Source organism: Portunus trituberculatus, chromosome 21, assembly GCF_017591435.1.
Source record: "Portunus trituberculatus isolate SZX2019 chromosome 21, ASM1759143v1, whole genome shotgun sequence".
NCBI lineage: Eukaryota > Metazoa > Arthropoda > Malacostraca > Decapoda > Portunidae > Portunus > Portunus trituberculatus.
Genome location: NC_059275.1, coordinates 14,062,034 through 14,077,033, shown reverse-complemented (window position 1 = coordinate 14,077,033; position 15,000 = coordinate 14,062,034). Strand labels below are relative to the sequence as shown.

The following is a 15,000-nucleotide window of genomic DNA, read 5'->3' as shown; positions in this document are numbered from 1 at the left end:
CTCACACAGCCGGTTTTCACCACCATCCTACTTTTGCACACTCAGCCAAAACTGAAGCAAGGCACATTTTTTATTTGTTAAAGTTTAGGAATGGGAAACAGGAGCAGCCGAACAGTGCGTGTGGAGGCGAGGTTGAGCCTGGTGGGCGAGGGTCGGGTGGACGCCATCAGGATGTCCCGGCCCCGGTCACCGGGCTGCTGCGGCAAGGGGAGGCGCTCCATCGCCTCCTTCACCTTCCCTAAGGGGACCGAGGGGGGGGCAAAGCCCCTCGCGTCGGAGCAGGCGGCCAGTCTGAAGGTGGGCAGACTGGCCGCCAAAGACCCGGAAACACCCATCAGGGTCGAGTGCCTGGCAGGAGACAGGATAGTCTTCTGCCAGGAGATGACCCTGAGAGACCTCCTGGCAGGCGTGAGGCGCACGACGGCGAGGCAGCACGCCGTCTTGTTCCTCTGCCTGGCCAGGGGGCAGGGTGTTCGCGGGGGGCAGGGCTGCCCGGTACTCTTTTGCAATGGCAAAAGAGTGGGCAGCCGACCAGACCCCCCCGTAAAGGCCCAGGCCGCCCCTGTCCCCGAGGCGGGGCAGGAGAACGGCCCTGCCGAGGCTGGCCAGGTGGGGGCCAGCCCGGGACAGGAGGCCTGCCCCACCGAGGCTGGCCTGGTGGGGGCCAGCCCGGGACAGGAGGCCTGCCCGCCGAGGCTGGCCAGGTGGGGCCAGCCGGGACAGGAGGCCGGCCCGCCGAGGCTGGCCAGGTGGGGCCAGCCAGGGAGAGGAGGCCGGCCCCCGAGGCTGGCCAGGTGGGGCCAGCCCGGGGGGAGGAGGCCGGCCAGCCGGGGCCCCAGGGAGGGAGGGTGGGAAGGGGGGAGGAGGGCTGCCCCAGGGAGGGGAGGAGGGGGCAGGCCTGGGAGGGCTGCCCCAGGGAGGCAGGAGGGAGCCAGGCCAGGCCAGGGGACTGCCAAGGGAGGGAGGAGGTGGGAAGGCCTTCCCAGGCCAGGAGGCTGCCCTGTGGGAGGGAGAGGGAGGTGGCCCAGGCCAGGCCAGAGGGCTGCCCAAGGGAGGAGGAGGGAGGGTGGCCCAGGCCAGGCCAGAGGGCTGCCCCAGGGAGGGAGGAGGAGGGTGGCCAGGCCAGGCCAGAGGCTGCCCAGGGAGGGAGGAGGAGGTGGCCCAGGCCAGGCCAGAGGGCTGCCCAAGGGAGGGAGGAGGAGGGTGGCCCAGGCCAGGCCAGAGGCTGCCCTGGGGAGGGAGGAGGAGGGTGGCCCAGGCCAGGCCAGAGGCTGCCCAAGGGAGGGAGGAGGAGGGTGGCCCAGGCCAGGCCAGAGGCTGCCCAAGGGAGGGAGGAGGAGGGTGGCCCAGGCCAGGCCAGAGGCTGCCCAAGGGAGGGAGGAGGAGGGTGGCCCAGGCCAGGCCAGAGGGCTGCCCAAGGGAGGGAGGAGGAGGGTGGCCCAGGCCAGGCCAGAGGGCTGCCCCAAGGGAGGGAGGAGGAGGGTGGCCCAGGCCAGGCCAGAGGGCTGCCCAAGGGAGGGAGGAGGAGGGGGTGGCCCAGGCCAGGCCAGAGGCTGCCCAAGGGAGGGAGGAGGAGGGTGGCCCAGGCCAGGCCAGAGGGCTGCCCAAGGGAGGGAGGAGGAGGGTGGCCCAGGCCAGGCCAGAGGGCTGCCCAAGGGAGGGAGGAGGAGGGTGGCCCAGGCCAGGCCAGAGGGCTGCCCAAGGGAGGGAGGAGGAGGGTGGCCCAGGCCAGGCCAGAGGGCTGCCCAAGGGAGGGAGGAGGAGGGTGGCCCAGGCCAGGCCAGAGGGCTGCCCCAAGGGAGGGAGGAGGAGGGGGGTGGCCCAGGCCAGGCCAGAGGGCTGCCCAAGGGAGGGAGGAGGAGGGTGGCCCAGGCCAGGCCAGAGGCTGCCCAAGGGAGGGAGGAGGAGGGTGGCCCAGGCCAGGCCAGAGGGCTGCCCAAGGGAGGGGAGGAGGGAGGGTGGCCCAGGCCAGGCCAGAGGGCTGCCCAAGGGAGGGAGGAGGGAGGGTGGCCCAGGCCAGGCCAGAGGGCTGCCCAAGGGAGGGAGGAGGAGGGTGGCCCAGGCCAGGCCAGAGGGCTGCCCCAAGGGAGGGAGGAGGGAGGGGTGGCCCAGGCCAGGCCAGAGGGCTGCCCTAAGGGAGGGAGGAGGGAGGGGTGGCCCAGGCCAGGCCAGAGGGCTGCCCCAAGGGAGGGAGGAGGAAGGGGTGGCCAGGCCAGGCCAGAGGGCTGCCCAAGGGAGGGAGGAGGGAGGGTGGCCAGGCCAGGCCAGAGGGCTGCCCAAGGGAGGGAGGAGGAGGGTGGCCCAGGCCAGGCCAGAGGGCTGCCCAAGGGAGGGAGGAGGAGGGTGGCCCAGGCCAGGCCAGAGGGCTGCCCCAAGGGAGGGAGGAGGGAGGGGTGGCCCAGGCCAGGCCAGAGGGCTGCCCCAAGGGAGGGAGGAGGGAGGGTGGCCCAGGCCAGGCCAGAGGGCTGCCCCAAGGGAGGGAGGAGGGAGGGGTGGCCCAGGCCAGGCCAGAGGACTGCCCAAGGGAGGGAGGAGGGAGGGGTGGCCCAGGCTAGGCCAGAGGACTTCCCAAGGGAGGGGAGGAGGGAGGGAGTTATTGTTTATCTCTTAATTTCTTGTATTTTAATGTATCAAGTTGGGAAAATTAAGAAATAACCATGGTAGAGAGAGAGAGAGAGAGAGAGAGAGAGAGAGAGAGAGAGAGAGAGAGAGAGAGAGAGAGAGAGAGAGAGATTTACACCTACGTAAGCTAGTTTTCTATCAGTATTAGTATGATATCAAAAGTATTTATTCTTTAACCTCCTAAGTCTCCCCATGAACGAACGAAATTGAGAATAACTAGTGTCTGTATTGATATCAGTACTAGAATTAGCGTAGTGATGAAAAAAACATGAATTATAAATAAACTATACCATAAAGGAGAAGTGAAGATAACCTGCATTTGTTTATACATAGGTTTTGACATCGCGCATTTGTATTTGCGATAGTAGTAGCATAAACTATAAAAAGTACATGAATTGTTACTAAAACAGAAAAAAAAAACATGAATAAGAACATGGTCTCATTTTACCTTAAGGAACTCCTAACTGCTCTCGTTCCAGAAGATGCTCAGTTCGTGACATCACTTTCAAGGAATTCGAGATAACAGTTGTCTGTTTCTAATAAAAATGCATTGTGTTTTCTTGGGATTTAATAGAAGTCCATTAGTAATGAAATATAGTTTTATTTTACGCATTGCCTCTTCTGTTTTATTGATAAGGTTATTAAGATTGTCAATAGTATCGGCTGTAAGAAACTGGGTGTCATCGGCATACTGTATCAGAGAACATCCATCTATTTTTCCACCAAGGTCATTTTTATATATGGAGAAGAGAATGGGGCCAAGAACTGAGCCCTGTGGAACCCCATATCCCACATGTACTTCCTGCAAAATTTCATTCTTTATCCGGACAGATTGTGATCTGTTCTGAATGTAACTAGAGAACCAAAAGTTATCAATGTTGAGCATAGCACATTTACGTGGCAGATTCTCGTAGCAAACACTATCAAAAACCTTTGATAGGTCACATAAAGTCAAAAGAGATATTTTTTTGAATCCATATTTTCATATATTTTGTCCGTAATAACCGTGAGTGCAGTCTCTGTGGATAGTCTAGGGCGGAACCCGTGCTGTACATTAGACATGAGTTTGTTGCGTTCCAAGAACTGTATGAGTTGACCAGCTACTATTTTCATGAGTATTTTTGAAAGAATGGGTAAAAGCGAAAAGGGTCTATAATTGTTCAAATTATTTGTATCGCCACTCTTAAACAATGGAACCACAAGGGCATGTTTCCAAGAAGAAGGGAACATGCCTGCATGTGATAATGGAGGTGTTGATAATACAAGTTAGATAAGGCTGTAACATATAAGGAATCCTTAATAAATTTCATTGAAATACCGACAGAACCAACTGCCTTAGTTTCGTTAAGACTTTTTTAGTTAGGATGACAAGTTCTATGTGTACAGGCTGCGGTCTAAAAATACTAACACCATCTAAAATAACATTTGCGTCATTAAAATCAGGTACATTTTCACCATGGAGCGTTTCTTGAGTTTTATCATAAGTGTTTCTCCCTAGGTTTGCAAAGTGAACATTAAATTCATTGGCTTTCTTTGCTTCATCATCAAAATTGTATTCTCTAGAGTGATTCTTACAGTCAGGAACAATATCTTTAATGGTTGGCCAAGTCTTAGAAATATTCCCTTTATTATCAAGACATTTTTTGCGATTATATGTAACTTTATATTCAGCAATGAGAGTTTTGACTCGCTTCTTTTCATGTTTATATTGTTCCTGAAGAGCAATGATATATCTATCAGACTGAAGTTTTTTCTTAGTGTCATCTCTAAGATTCATTGCCTTACGCAGACAGTCACTCATCCATGGTGCAAATGGACGTTTAGTTTCCTTGGTAACAAAGGGAGCACAAGCATCCAAACATTTGATAAAAGTAGAAGTAAAAACATCAACTTGTCTATTGACGTCGTCTGTGTCTAAAATCAAATTGAAATTTTCCGTGTTTTCAAGTAGTTTAAAACAAAAATTCTGGAACTCCCTGCCTTCATCTGTATTTCTGACTTCCTTTGAGAGGGAGGTTTCAAGACATTTTTCTCCCTGATTTTTGGCTAACTCTGTTTGATCTTTAAGGGAACTGGTATTCAAGTGGACCTTTTTTTTTTATGTTTTGTTGCCCATGACCGGCTTCCCCTCTTGCTTAGAAAAGTAATAATAGAAATAATAACACTAACACTACTGTAATAATAATAATGGGCTTTGGGTGAAATTCTCTCTCTCTCTCTCTCTCTCTCTCTCTCTCTCTCTCTCTCTTTCACATCAACATAAAGGAGAGGGACCTGCACTCATTCGTATGGAGATGGCGATGACAATTTGCAAAGCCGCCACTAGGGAGCAGCACCACCATCACCATCACCACCACCACCACCACCAACACCACTACCGCCACCACGACCCTCACCTCACGTCCCGACAATTTCACAACGCTCAGCAAAATACGAAGAGCTGCTACCATTTCGCTTTTTTTTTTTCCTCCCTGGCAGCGAGGAGAGATATTCTTAGGGCATGGTAGGAGTGTCCATTAAGTAAGGAGTGTGGCTGAGTGTATGTATATAACGTAGTGTTGCGTTTTGATATTCTGTCGTGTTGAGTGGAGCTACGAAATGATAATGGGGATTTTGGCTTGAGGGGATCAGAAAGAGAGAGAGAGAGAGAGAGAGAGAGAGAGAGAGAGAGAGAGAGAGAGAGAGAGAGAGATTTACACCTACGTAAGCTAGTTTTCTATCAGTATTAGTATGATATCAAAAGTATTTATTCTTTAACCTCCTAAGTCTCCCCATGAACGAACGAAATTGAGGATAACTAGTGTCTGTATTGATATCAGTACTAGAATTAGCGTAGTATTGAAAAAACATGAATTATAAATAAACTATACCATAAAGGAGAAATGAAGATAACCTGCATTTGTTTATACATAAGTTTTGACATCGCGCATTTGTATTTGCGATAGTAGTAGCATAAACTATAAAAAGTACATGAATTGTTACTAAAACAGAAAAAAAAACATGAATAAGAACATGGTCTCATTTTACCTTAAGAAACTCCTAAATGCGCTCGTTCCAGAAGATGCTCAGTTCGTGACATCACTTTCAACGTCTCAGGAAACTTTTACTTCCGTCGGACATTCGCATTCAAGCCTCCGTGTGTCGCGCTGCCTTTACTGAAGCGAATGGGAGTCACGGTATTGTTATTTGATATTGAACGCGTAAGTGCTTGGGTCTGGGCGGGTGATGGGCTGTGGCTGCATTCTGGATTATTGCACTGGAGGAGATACATTGGTGGTCAGCAGTCTAGTAACCTGCCATACTCATTTCCACTGTGTATTAATCCCCTTGGTCTATCGAGAGTTTCCTACAGGGACCGCCACGTGTAGGTTTGATGGTTTCTTGGAACTTCCCTTAATTAACTTGCCAGCGGAGAAATTCTAAGCAAGTTGTGTTTAAGTTGAAGGACAAAAGATATGAATTAATGTGAATGTGTAGTGTGTATTTTATGGGAGAAGATACAGACAACAATGGGAAATATCTTAAGAGTTGATGTGACAAAGGTACTAACATGCACATTTCCACGCCACACCACGCCACGCCACGCTACTCCACGCCACCATGTCCGTCAATTTACTTCACTCAGCGCCATTTCATCACACCCAAGGCCACGTCACGCCAACATCACCCCTTCCACTCCACTCCACACTGCTTTACCTTACACTTCCCAACACCACTTAAACATCACACCACATCATCCTACACTACTGTACTCCCTACGCAAGTCACCAGTCACAAACCACTTCCACATCACAATCATACATGCACTACACAAACATCACCCCCACACACCACTCCACCAGACTACCATCCACCTCAGCGCCACACATCAGCAGAGCCTATCCTCAATTACTTCTCAAACCAGGCAGGCTTCCCCAGGCGGCCAACCTTCCTAACAAGAAGAGCGGCCAAAGAGAAGCCACACTCTGCACGGTTGCGATATTAATAATATATGTCATATTCTAAGATTAAATAATTTCTTTGGATCTTCATTCGCCTCGACACATTAATATTTTTCTGACGCTGGTTTAATATTTTCATCTCGAACTTTGTAACTTTTTGAATTTTACGCTGAGGAGTCGTTGTGCTTTGGAAAATAAACTAGTGTAGGCTTTTATGTATATTTTCGTTCGTTTTCTTCATGCTTTTATTATTATTTGCCACATCTAAGAAAGCGACTAAATACACGTAAATAGATCCCGTAACACGAAAAGAGAAACAAACGCCTACAGTTCTCCTTCCTTCTCCCTCCACCATCATAGTGTGTCCTGCGTCATTGGCTGGCCTCGATGCACCATTCAGCAGCACACATGAAGGCGACGGGCTGAATACTGAATTGTTAGTGAATCATTTATTTCCAGAGCAGTCTAGTCCACGAGTAGACGTATCTTTTTTAGAGCGACCTATAGTGCAGTCTCTCTCTCTCTCTCTCTCTCTCTCTCTCTCTCTCTCTCTCTCTCTCTCTCTCTCTCTCTCGTGGAAATAGGAGCAGACCAAGGACACAGAAATAAAAACAAGGGGAATGTCCACTTAATTGCTGCTCCCCCTTCCTGAAAAAAAAAAAAAAAAAATGGAGTTTAGAGGAAAAAGAGTTCCAAACGAGATGGCTAATTTACTCCTCGTTAAGCCAGTGTCTTGTTGCTCCTCTCTTGAAATGGTTTAGGTCACGAGGATACAGGAAACACAAACACTTAGGGAACTTGACACTCGAAACTTTACCAATAACTCTTCCAAACTAAATGACGTGTTTGAGTCTCGAGATGTGCTGACACTTTTCTCTCTTGAAGTTTAAGCGGAAAGGGAAGCAGGTTAAGAGTTATACAGTGTTTAGTCTAGTGGTAATTGATGCTTTTAAGGTATAGATAGGCAATTTGGTTTTTGATTTGCCTTGTTACGTCATGTGAGGGGGAAAACAGGGAAATCAGGCAGAGTTGCAGAGTTTGCCAGTAATTGAAGACTGATGTGTTTGATGTTGTTTATCACTGCGCTGGTTATGTATTATTTATTGGTGCTGTTTATCAGTGGGTTGTTGTTGTTGTTGTTGTTGTTGTTGTTGTTGTTGTTGTTGCTGATGATACGGTAAACTTTTTGACTTGTTACGTTTTTATTTTGTGTAACTTATTTTTTTTTTCTCTTTTTCATAGTTGTGTCGATGCTTGTTTTATTTATTTTTTTCTTCACGTTATTTAATGTGAATTTATATATTAATAATCTTCATCGATGTGCATTTAGTTTTTGTATTTGAGGTTCCGTATGAATCCCTTAAATAAATCAGTGAGTGAGTGAGTGAGTGAGTGGGTGAGTGAGTAGTGAGGGAGTCAGTCAGTCAATCAGCCATTTAGTCAAGCAGTAAGTCAGTCAGTTAGTCAGTCAATCAATCAGTCAGTCAGTCAGTCCATTAGCAAATAAATCCTACCACTGACGCTGCCTCCACCACTTAAACCAAACTAAAATAAAACTGCAAACTTTCGACAAACGCCATCAAATTAAAAGAAAACTTATAATTTGAGGGTAAACAGTACAAATTTTCCCACTTCTATGTCTCCTTAACCCTAGCTTTACGTTGAATTATCTCTTAAGAAACCTGATAGCAGCAATATTCACCAGTGGGATTTGAGACTCATTACCAACCACAGCTGCCGTGTTTGTTTGTGAGGGATGGGGGGAAAGGATGTAGGAAGTTTGATTACTTAAAACCCATCCATCCTAGTTCCCCTCACTTGAATATGCATAGGAAGGAAAGTAGGGGAAGTGTGTGTGTGTGTGTGTGTGTGTGTGTGTGTGTGTGTGTGTGTGTGTGTGTGTGTGTGTGTGTGTGTGTGTCTAGGAAACCAGTGTACCTTACTATGAAAACCACAATATTGCCTTAAAATAATTAATTTCTACCACTGCAATGTTTTTTTTAAATAAACTAGAAAAATGATAATAGGATGATAATAGAATGATACAATAATATTGATAAAATAACGGAAAAAAATTATATGAAGAAAATGAAAATAAGAACAAAATATAAGAACACAAAACAAACAACAACAACCTGAGAAAAGAAATAATATTATTCTCCCAACATATTATATTTTGTACACACATTACACACACGGCACGGAACAAAATAATAAAGTGCACGGTGGAGTTAAGCCAAGTGGCGTGAGCAATGCGGCTGATTCTTCGTGGCAGCTGCGTCAGTACATTAATGGACGAGTGCTGGAGGGCCTGGTAGTCACATGGGAGCGAGGAGGGGAGCCACATCTCAGCCACTCTTCACATCCTCACGCGGTTTCAGTTTTCAGCTTCATTATTATTACCGGGGTCAACTTAGAGGAAGAGTTGGCAAGTTAGTAAGGAAAATGAAGATGTTGTAACTTTAACCCCTTCCGTACTGAGACGCATTTTTACCATGAATTTTGAATATGATTAGACGATTTCATTTACATTAGGAAAGGTCTATAGAGGTCAGAAGATTAATGGCCAGAGTTTTCACCATTTTAATCCTCACTTAAGTTTCTGAGACTATATAAATCACCAAGTAGTAAGCAGATTGAATATGAAAATGGGTCACGGTACTGAAGGGGTTAAAGGATACATTTACGTGATTTTCTTTCGTTTATTTTCTCAACAAACATTTTTATTAAGGGTGATTGACAGTTTTCAGTATTCATTTATTAGTTTTCTTTCTTTATATTAGTAAACGTCAAAAGTATTGCGAGTGATTACATATTTGAGAGTGTTCATCTCCCTGCAAACATTCTTATCATAACAACCGATTTACGTATGTCATTTAGTGTCTTAGAGGATACATTCACTGCTTTTGAATTGATTTTTTAAGTAAATATTCTTATCATTGCTACTGGTTTACACTATTTAGAGGATACAGTTAGTGCTTCTAGTTCATTGTTTTCTCGGTCATTTATTTTATTATTATAGTTATTTACGTTGCTCATAGAAAACATTCGCTGCTTTTCTCTCAGCTTTTTTTTGGGCCGCCGTGGTACAATGGAACTATGCGTGCTTTGTGGTCCGAGGGGTCTCCAAGCGCACGGGTTCGAATCCTGTCCACGGTCCGAGTGTAGGTTGGGCTTCCTCACTCAGGGCAACAGTTTCCTGGCGGGTGGGCTTTGAAATAGGAGGTACCCCAAAAAGTATTTCCTTTAGCCCATAAATTCCCGTGAAAAGCCCACAAGGTATAAATAAAAAAAAATGTTATGAGAGATTGAGAAAGGTGAAGGAAACAGAAAATCTTCAAGTCAGAATATTTAAAAGACTGGATCATTAGTATCATTCAGAGACTTTTTATCAAGGAAAACAAACTAAAAACTCACCATCTTGTGTTTGTTGACAGGACAATGCCCTCATTAGAAACTTTCCCTTCAATTAGTATATGTTTGGCTTCTGTTGTGGAGTTTCGCAGGGTGTGTTTGTCCCTGAGCGACTGTCTGTCTGTACTCTGTTCCTTCAATCAGACAGGCAATCACATGGCTGTATTTGTCTACGTAAACCATACAGAGCAGAGAATACATTAGTGGAGTCTTGGCCTTGTATTTGTATCATGCTAGTTTCATCCTCAGCTTGTATACACTTGTGGTCGGTTTCACATTTTTCAGTCAATTGTGGATATATTTTTCAGTCAGTTGTGGATAATTTGAACTCATTATGGGAGATTAATTTCTTGTCACTTCTTATATCATTTCCTGTGTTATTATGATGTATTTGTATTTGAGTCAGTTACCTATGTGAAATTGTGGGAAACTGCATTTCTTGGGTCATTTCATCTCTTTTTCTTTCGTAAGTTGTCTCTGGCTTCATTCCCAGCTTGAATCCTGTATCTTCCCTCTGGTGACTTCAGAACATCCCATCTATTTACAGCAGCTGATGAAATAACTCGTAAAATAAATTCCTTAAACAAAATGATGACGCTTATGACCATGCTACAACAACAACAACAACAACAACAACAACTACTACTACTACTACTACTACTGCTGCTGCTACTACTACTACTGCTACTGCTATTACTACTGCTACTGCTACTACTACTACTACTACTACTACTACTACTACTACTACTACTACTACTTTTACTACTACTACTACTACTACTACTACTACTACTACTACTACTACTACTACTACTATACTATCACTACCACCACAGTTATCCCCTCCTCCTCCTCCTCCTCCTCCTCCTCCTCCTCCTACTACTACTACTACTCCCACTACCACTACCACCACTACCACTACCACCACCACCACCACTACAACAACAACAACAACAACAACAACAACAACAACAATAATAACAATAACAATAACAATAACTGCCTCACCATCTCCAGTACATTTCTCCTCTTTCTTCTTTTTTTTTCTCATACCAAAGTTTCAGGGTCGCCTCACCACGTCTCCCTTTCCATCTCTCCCTCAGGATCGTGCGCGAGTGGCTGGTTTCTGTGCACCTCCACGGGCGATGTGTGTCTCGAGCAGCGCTTCCTCTGTGACCAAAAGGAAGACTGCCCAGATGGTGAGGACGAGATCGACAATTGTGGTAAGTTTAGTGGTTTTGTTTGATCGTGTTGAGATTTATTTATTTATTTATTTATTTATTTATGTGATTTTTTTTTTAGTTCAGTTTTGTTTTTGTATTATTTATTTTGATTTTAATGCTGCGTTCTTTATTCTTCTTTATTTTATCTATTTATTTTGTTTTGTTTATGTATCTCTTATTGTTGTATTTATTCTTTTGGTTTTTGTTTTATTTCTCTATTGTTTATTCTGTTTGCTTATCTATCGTTTATCTAGTATTTATTTATTTATTTTCCAGCTTTATTTTGTTTGTTATCTATTTCCTAATTATTTTTTATTCTCTTCTTTATTTATCTACTTATTGTTTTTTTTTTTTTTTTAGTTTTGTTGTTTATTTGATCAATTATTTACATGATTTTTCTAAGAGGTCTGGTTGAAGGGAACGGTAAGGAAGTGCTGAAGAAAATGGTAAAAGAAAAGAAAATGGGAAGAAAAATGTTCCCTAAAATGACTGTCCCTAAAGAAGATTGTGTTTATATTTTTGTCTTTTGCTGATGTTTTTTTTTGTGTTTGTTATTTTGCAATGTTTTTATTCTACTTATTTAATTTATTGTTATACATTTTGTTGAACTCTCTCTCTCTCTCTCTCTCTCTCTCTCTCTCTCTCTCTCTCTCTCTCTCTCTCTCTTCTTTTCCTTACGAGCATCATACTCCTTCATTATAAGCGCTTTTACACGCACACGCACACACACACACACACACACACACACACACACACACACACACACACACACACACACACACACACACAAACAAGGTCGACTGTAATCTCATTCCTCCTCATTAGTGATGTGTTTTACCTCTTCCTTCTCCTCTTCTTCCTCTTCTTCCTCTTCTTCTTCCTCCTCTTCCTCCTTCTCCTCCTCCTCCTCCTCATTACTGAAGGGCTTCTTCGTTCCGTTTTCTTTATATGGATACGATGGGAAATTTCACTGACGATAGAAAACGGGAATTGTGAAGCTTTCTGTCTTTCCTGTGTGTGTGTGTGTGTGTGTGTGTGTGTGTGTGTGTGTGTGTGTGTGTGTGTGTGTGTGTGTTTGTCATTTACCAGCAAATGTTTTTCATGGTGTATTTTTTTGTTTTATGTTGGAGTTTTGTTGTATTTTTTGAAGTGTGTGTTTTTCCATGTTTTACTCGTTCGGCATCTCTCTCTCTCTCTCTCTCTCTCTCTCTCTCTCTCTCTCTCTCTCTCTCTCTCTCTCTCTCTCTCTCTCTCTCTACTCTCATATTTATACAAAGATAGACATGAGAGAGAGAGAGAGAGAGAGAGAGAGAGAGAGAGAGAGAGAGAGAGAGAGACTATGGAAATATATACAGGAAACAGCTATTAGGATTGATGGAATGCCTCGAGTCTCTTTTGGGAAATCGGAAATGAGGAGCGAAATTTATAATCAGGTTATTGCAATGTACATCGCCGCTCTGCCCTCGGATGAACCTCTGCCGTTGAAAATAATTAAGACTCGCTCCATGTTGATCATTAGTTCCTGAAATCATTATGGCCCGGCTTTGGGTGTATTAGTATTTGTACTATAATATGGAAAGGTTATTCAGAAACTCCTGCTTGTATTCTCTTCTCCACCAGTCCAAATTTGTCCTTTCTCGTATTCAGGCCTGTATTCAGAAACGATTTGCTCTCTCATCACGACTATATTCCACGGCCACAGAGACAATCAGCGGTGTTTTCACTAGTGTTTCTCTGCTTGATATTGTAGAAATCTTGTCACTCCTTCTAGAACCATGAAAGCACCTTAAAAACTCGTGTAATATAATAAAGCCTTTTGAAATAGTGGAGGTGAAGCACAAAAGTGTTTTAAAATACGAGCCTTAATCCACGAAACCTGATCGAGGAGAGAGAAAATCCAGGAGAGCTGCAGATTATTGTGTTAGGTGTTATTGTTATAGAGGTTAAAATTTGCTTCACTACTTTACATAAATCAGTGTTTGGTATTTCCCTCAATCTTCGCTCTTATCTGCTGCCAGTCTTACAAAATTGGTCGTAAATCCTTCAATACTGAGACGCATATTTTTTTTTACCTTGATTTTTTGCATGGTTAGATGATTTTGTTTTATTTAGTAATAGTTTATGAAGTTTACAAGATTAATGGCCAGAGTCTTTACTATTTTAATCCTCACATTTCTGAATCTGTATAAAATTACCAAAATAGTAACCAGAATGAATATGAAACCGTGGCATGATACTGAAGGGGTTAAACATTCGAGGGAATTCTAAATACGTACAATGCTGGTAAAGAAGAAACGCTTAGCCGATCATTTAATCAGTCAGTCAACCAATCAGCCAGTTCACTAGTTAGTCAATCGATCATTCAATTAAACAGTAAACAATTAGTCCATCCTTCACTTAGTCAATCAATCAGTCATACAGTATTTCTTTACTGATATTGTAAACTGCATGCCTTCCCTCCTCCTGCTGCCTCGTTGGGTAAGGCTTTCTTCTTCCTCTCTTCCCTATTCTGTCCAGCTCTCTGATACAAGTGTTAACCAGTATTCTCAATCATTTCATACATTTGTCTGGTAAACTCTAGAACTCCCTGCCTGCTTCTGTATTTCCATCTTCTTACGACTTGACTTCTTTTAAGAGAGAGGTTTCAAAACATTTGTCCCTGTCTTTCGGCTAAGTCTTTCCAATCTTTTAGGGAACTTGCATTTGAAGTGAGGCCTTTTTTAAAAATTTTTGTCACCCTTGGCTAGTTTCCCTCTCGCATAGAAAAAAAAGTATACAAGGGTAACTCGCCAAGGGAAATAAAAAGTACGATAGAAAGTCCCATTGAGAGTACCAGTCACCAAGACGTCAAAGTTTCAATCACTATACAAACGCTTGGGAGTCACGAATCACGTCACTATCACCTCCAGCGCCACTGACCTTCTGACGGATCAGCAGGAAGGTAAGTAATCACATGCCGCTACCTTCAAGAGAAACCTCAATACGTTAATCTGAGTCTGGCTTCTGTTTCAATTTTTCTTTTCACTCGCTCAATTTAACTTCAAAGGAAATGGACCGATAGTCATTAGCTTTGTATACTTTTGTCAATCGAGCTCTTTTTGATATCTGTTTAGCGAGACAGACAGACTCACTCACACACACACACACACACACACACACACACACACACACACACACACACACACACACACACACACACACACACACACACACACACACACACACACACACACACACACACACACACACTTCGCTTCCTCCATGTTTCACTGCATATTCACTAAAGACGATGAAAGAGAGAGAGAGAGAGAGAGAGAGAGAGAGAGAGAGAGAGAGAGAGAGAGACGCACCACACACACACACACACACACACACACACACACACACACACACGCTGCCTTGATCCTCACCTCACTCTCTGCCGTGGTGTGGTGTTCATAGCTCATTTAAGTTGATAAATTGCTGAGAATCGCACAATTATGCTCCTAACCTTGGTGCCCTCAAGCGTCGCCACTGAAAAGTCCGCGGGGTTGGAGGAAGGTCTGGTATTTAGTGGAGGGAAGTTGGCTTTACGCAGTCGTGTCTTGGGTGGCTGTTAGTGTTTTTATTACTCTTTGGCTTGGATGTGGGTTGCTTGTCATGAACTGCCTTCCAAGGGCTAATAATACATTCTGCTGTTGTTTTTCTTATTTTTGTCTTTCCTTGTGTGTTTTTCTATTTCTTACCTCTGATATTAAATTTTCGTCTTGTCATCAGTCTCATATTGGTGTAATTATCTATAGAAAGGTTTGTACACTGGA

At 44.4% G+C, this 15,000-nt stretch overlaps 1 protein-coding gene across 1 annotated transcript in view; it reads left to right on the top strand.

The window, feature by feature from the left end:
* The window catches only part of LOC123507164 (relaxin receptor 2-like), a 214,617-nt gene that overhangs the window by 136,554 nt on the left and 63,063 nt on the right, over positions 1-15,000 (top strand). The window contains 1 exon segment of the mRNA XM_045259820.1: positions 11,081-11,200. Within this exon segment, the coding sequence (XP_045115755.1) occupies positions 11,081-11,200 (120 nt within the window).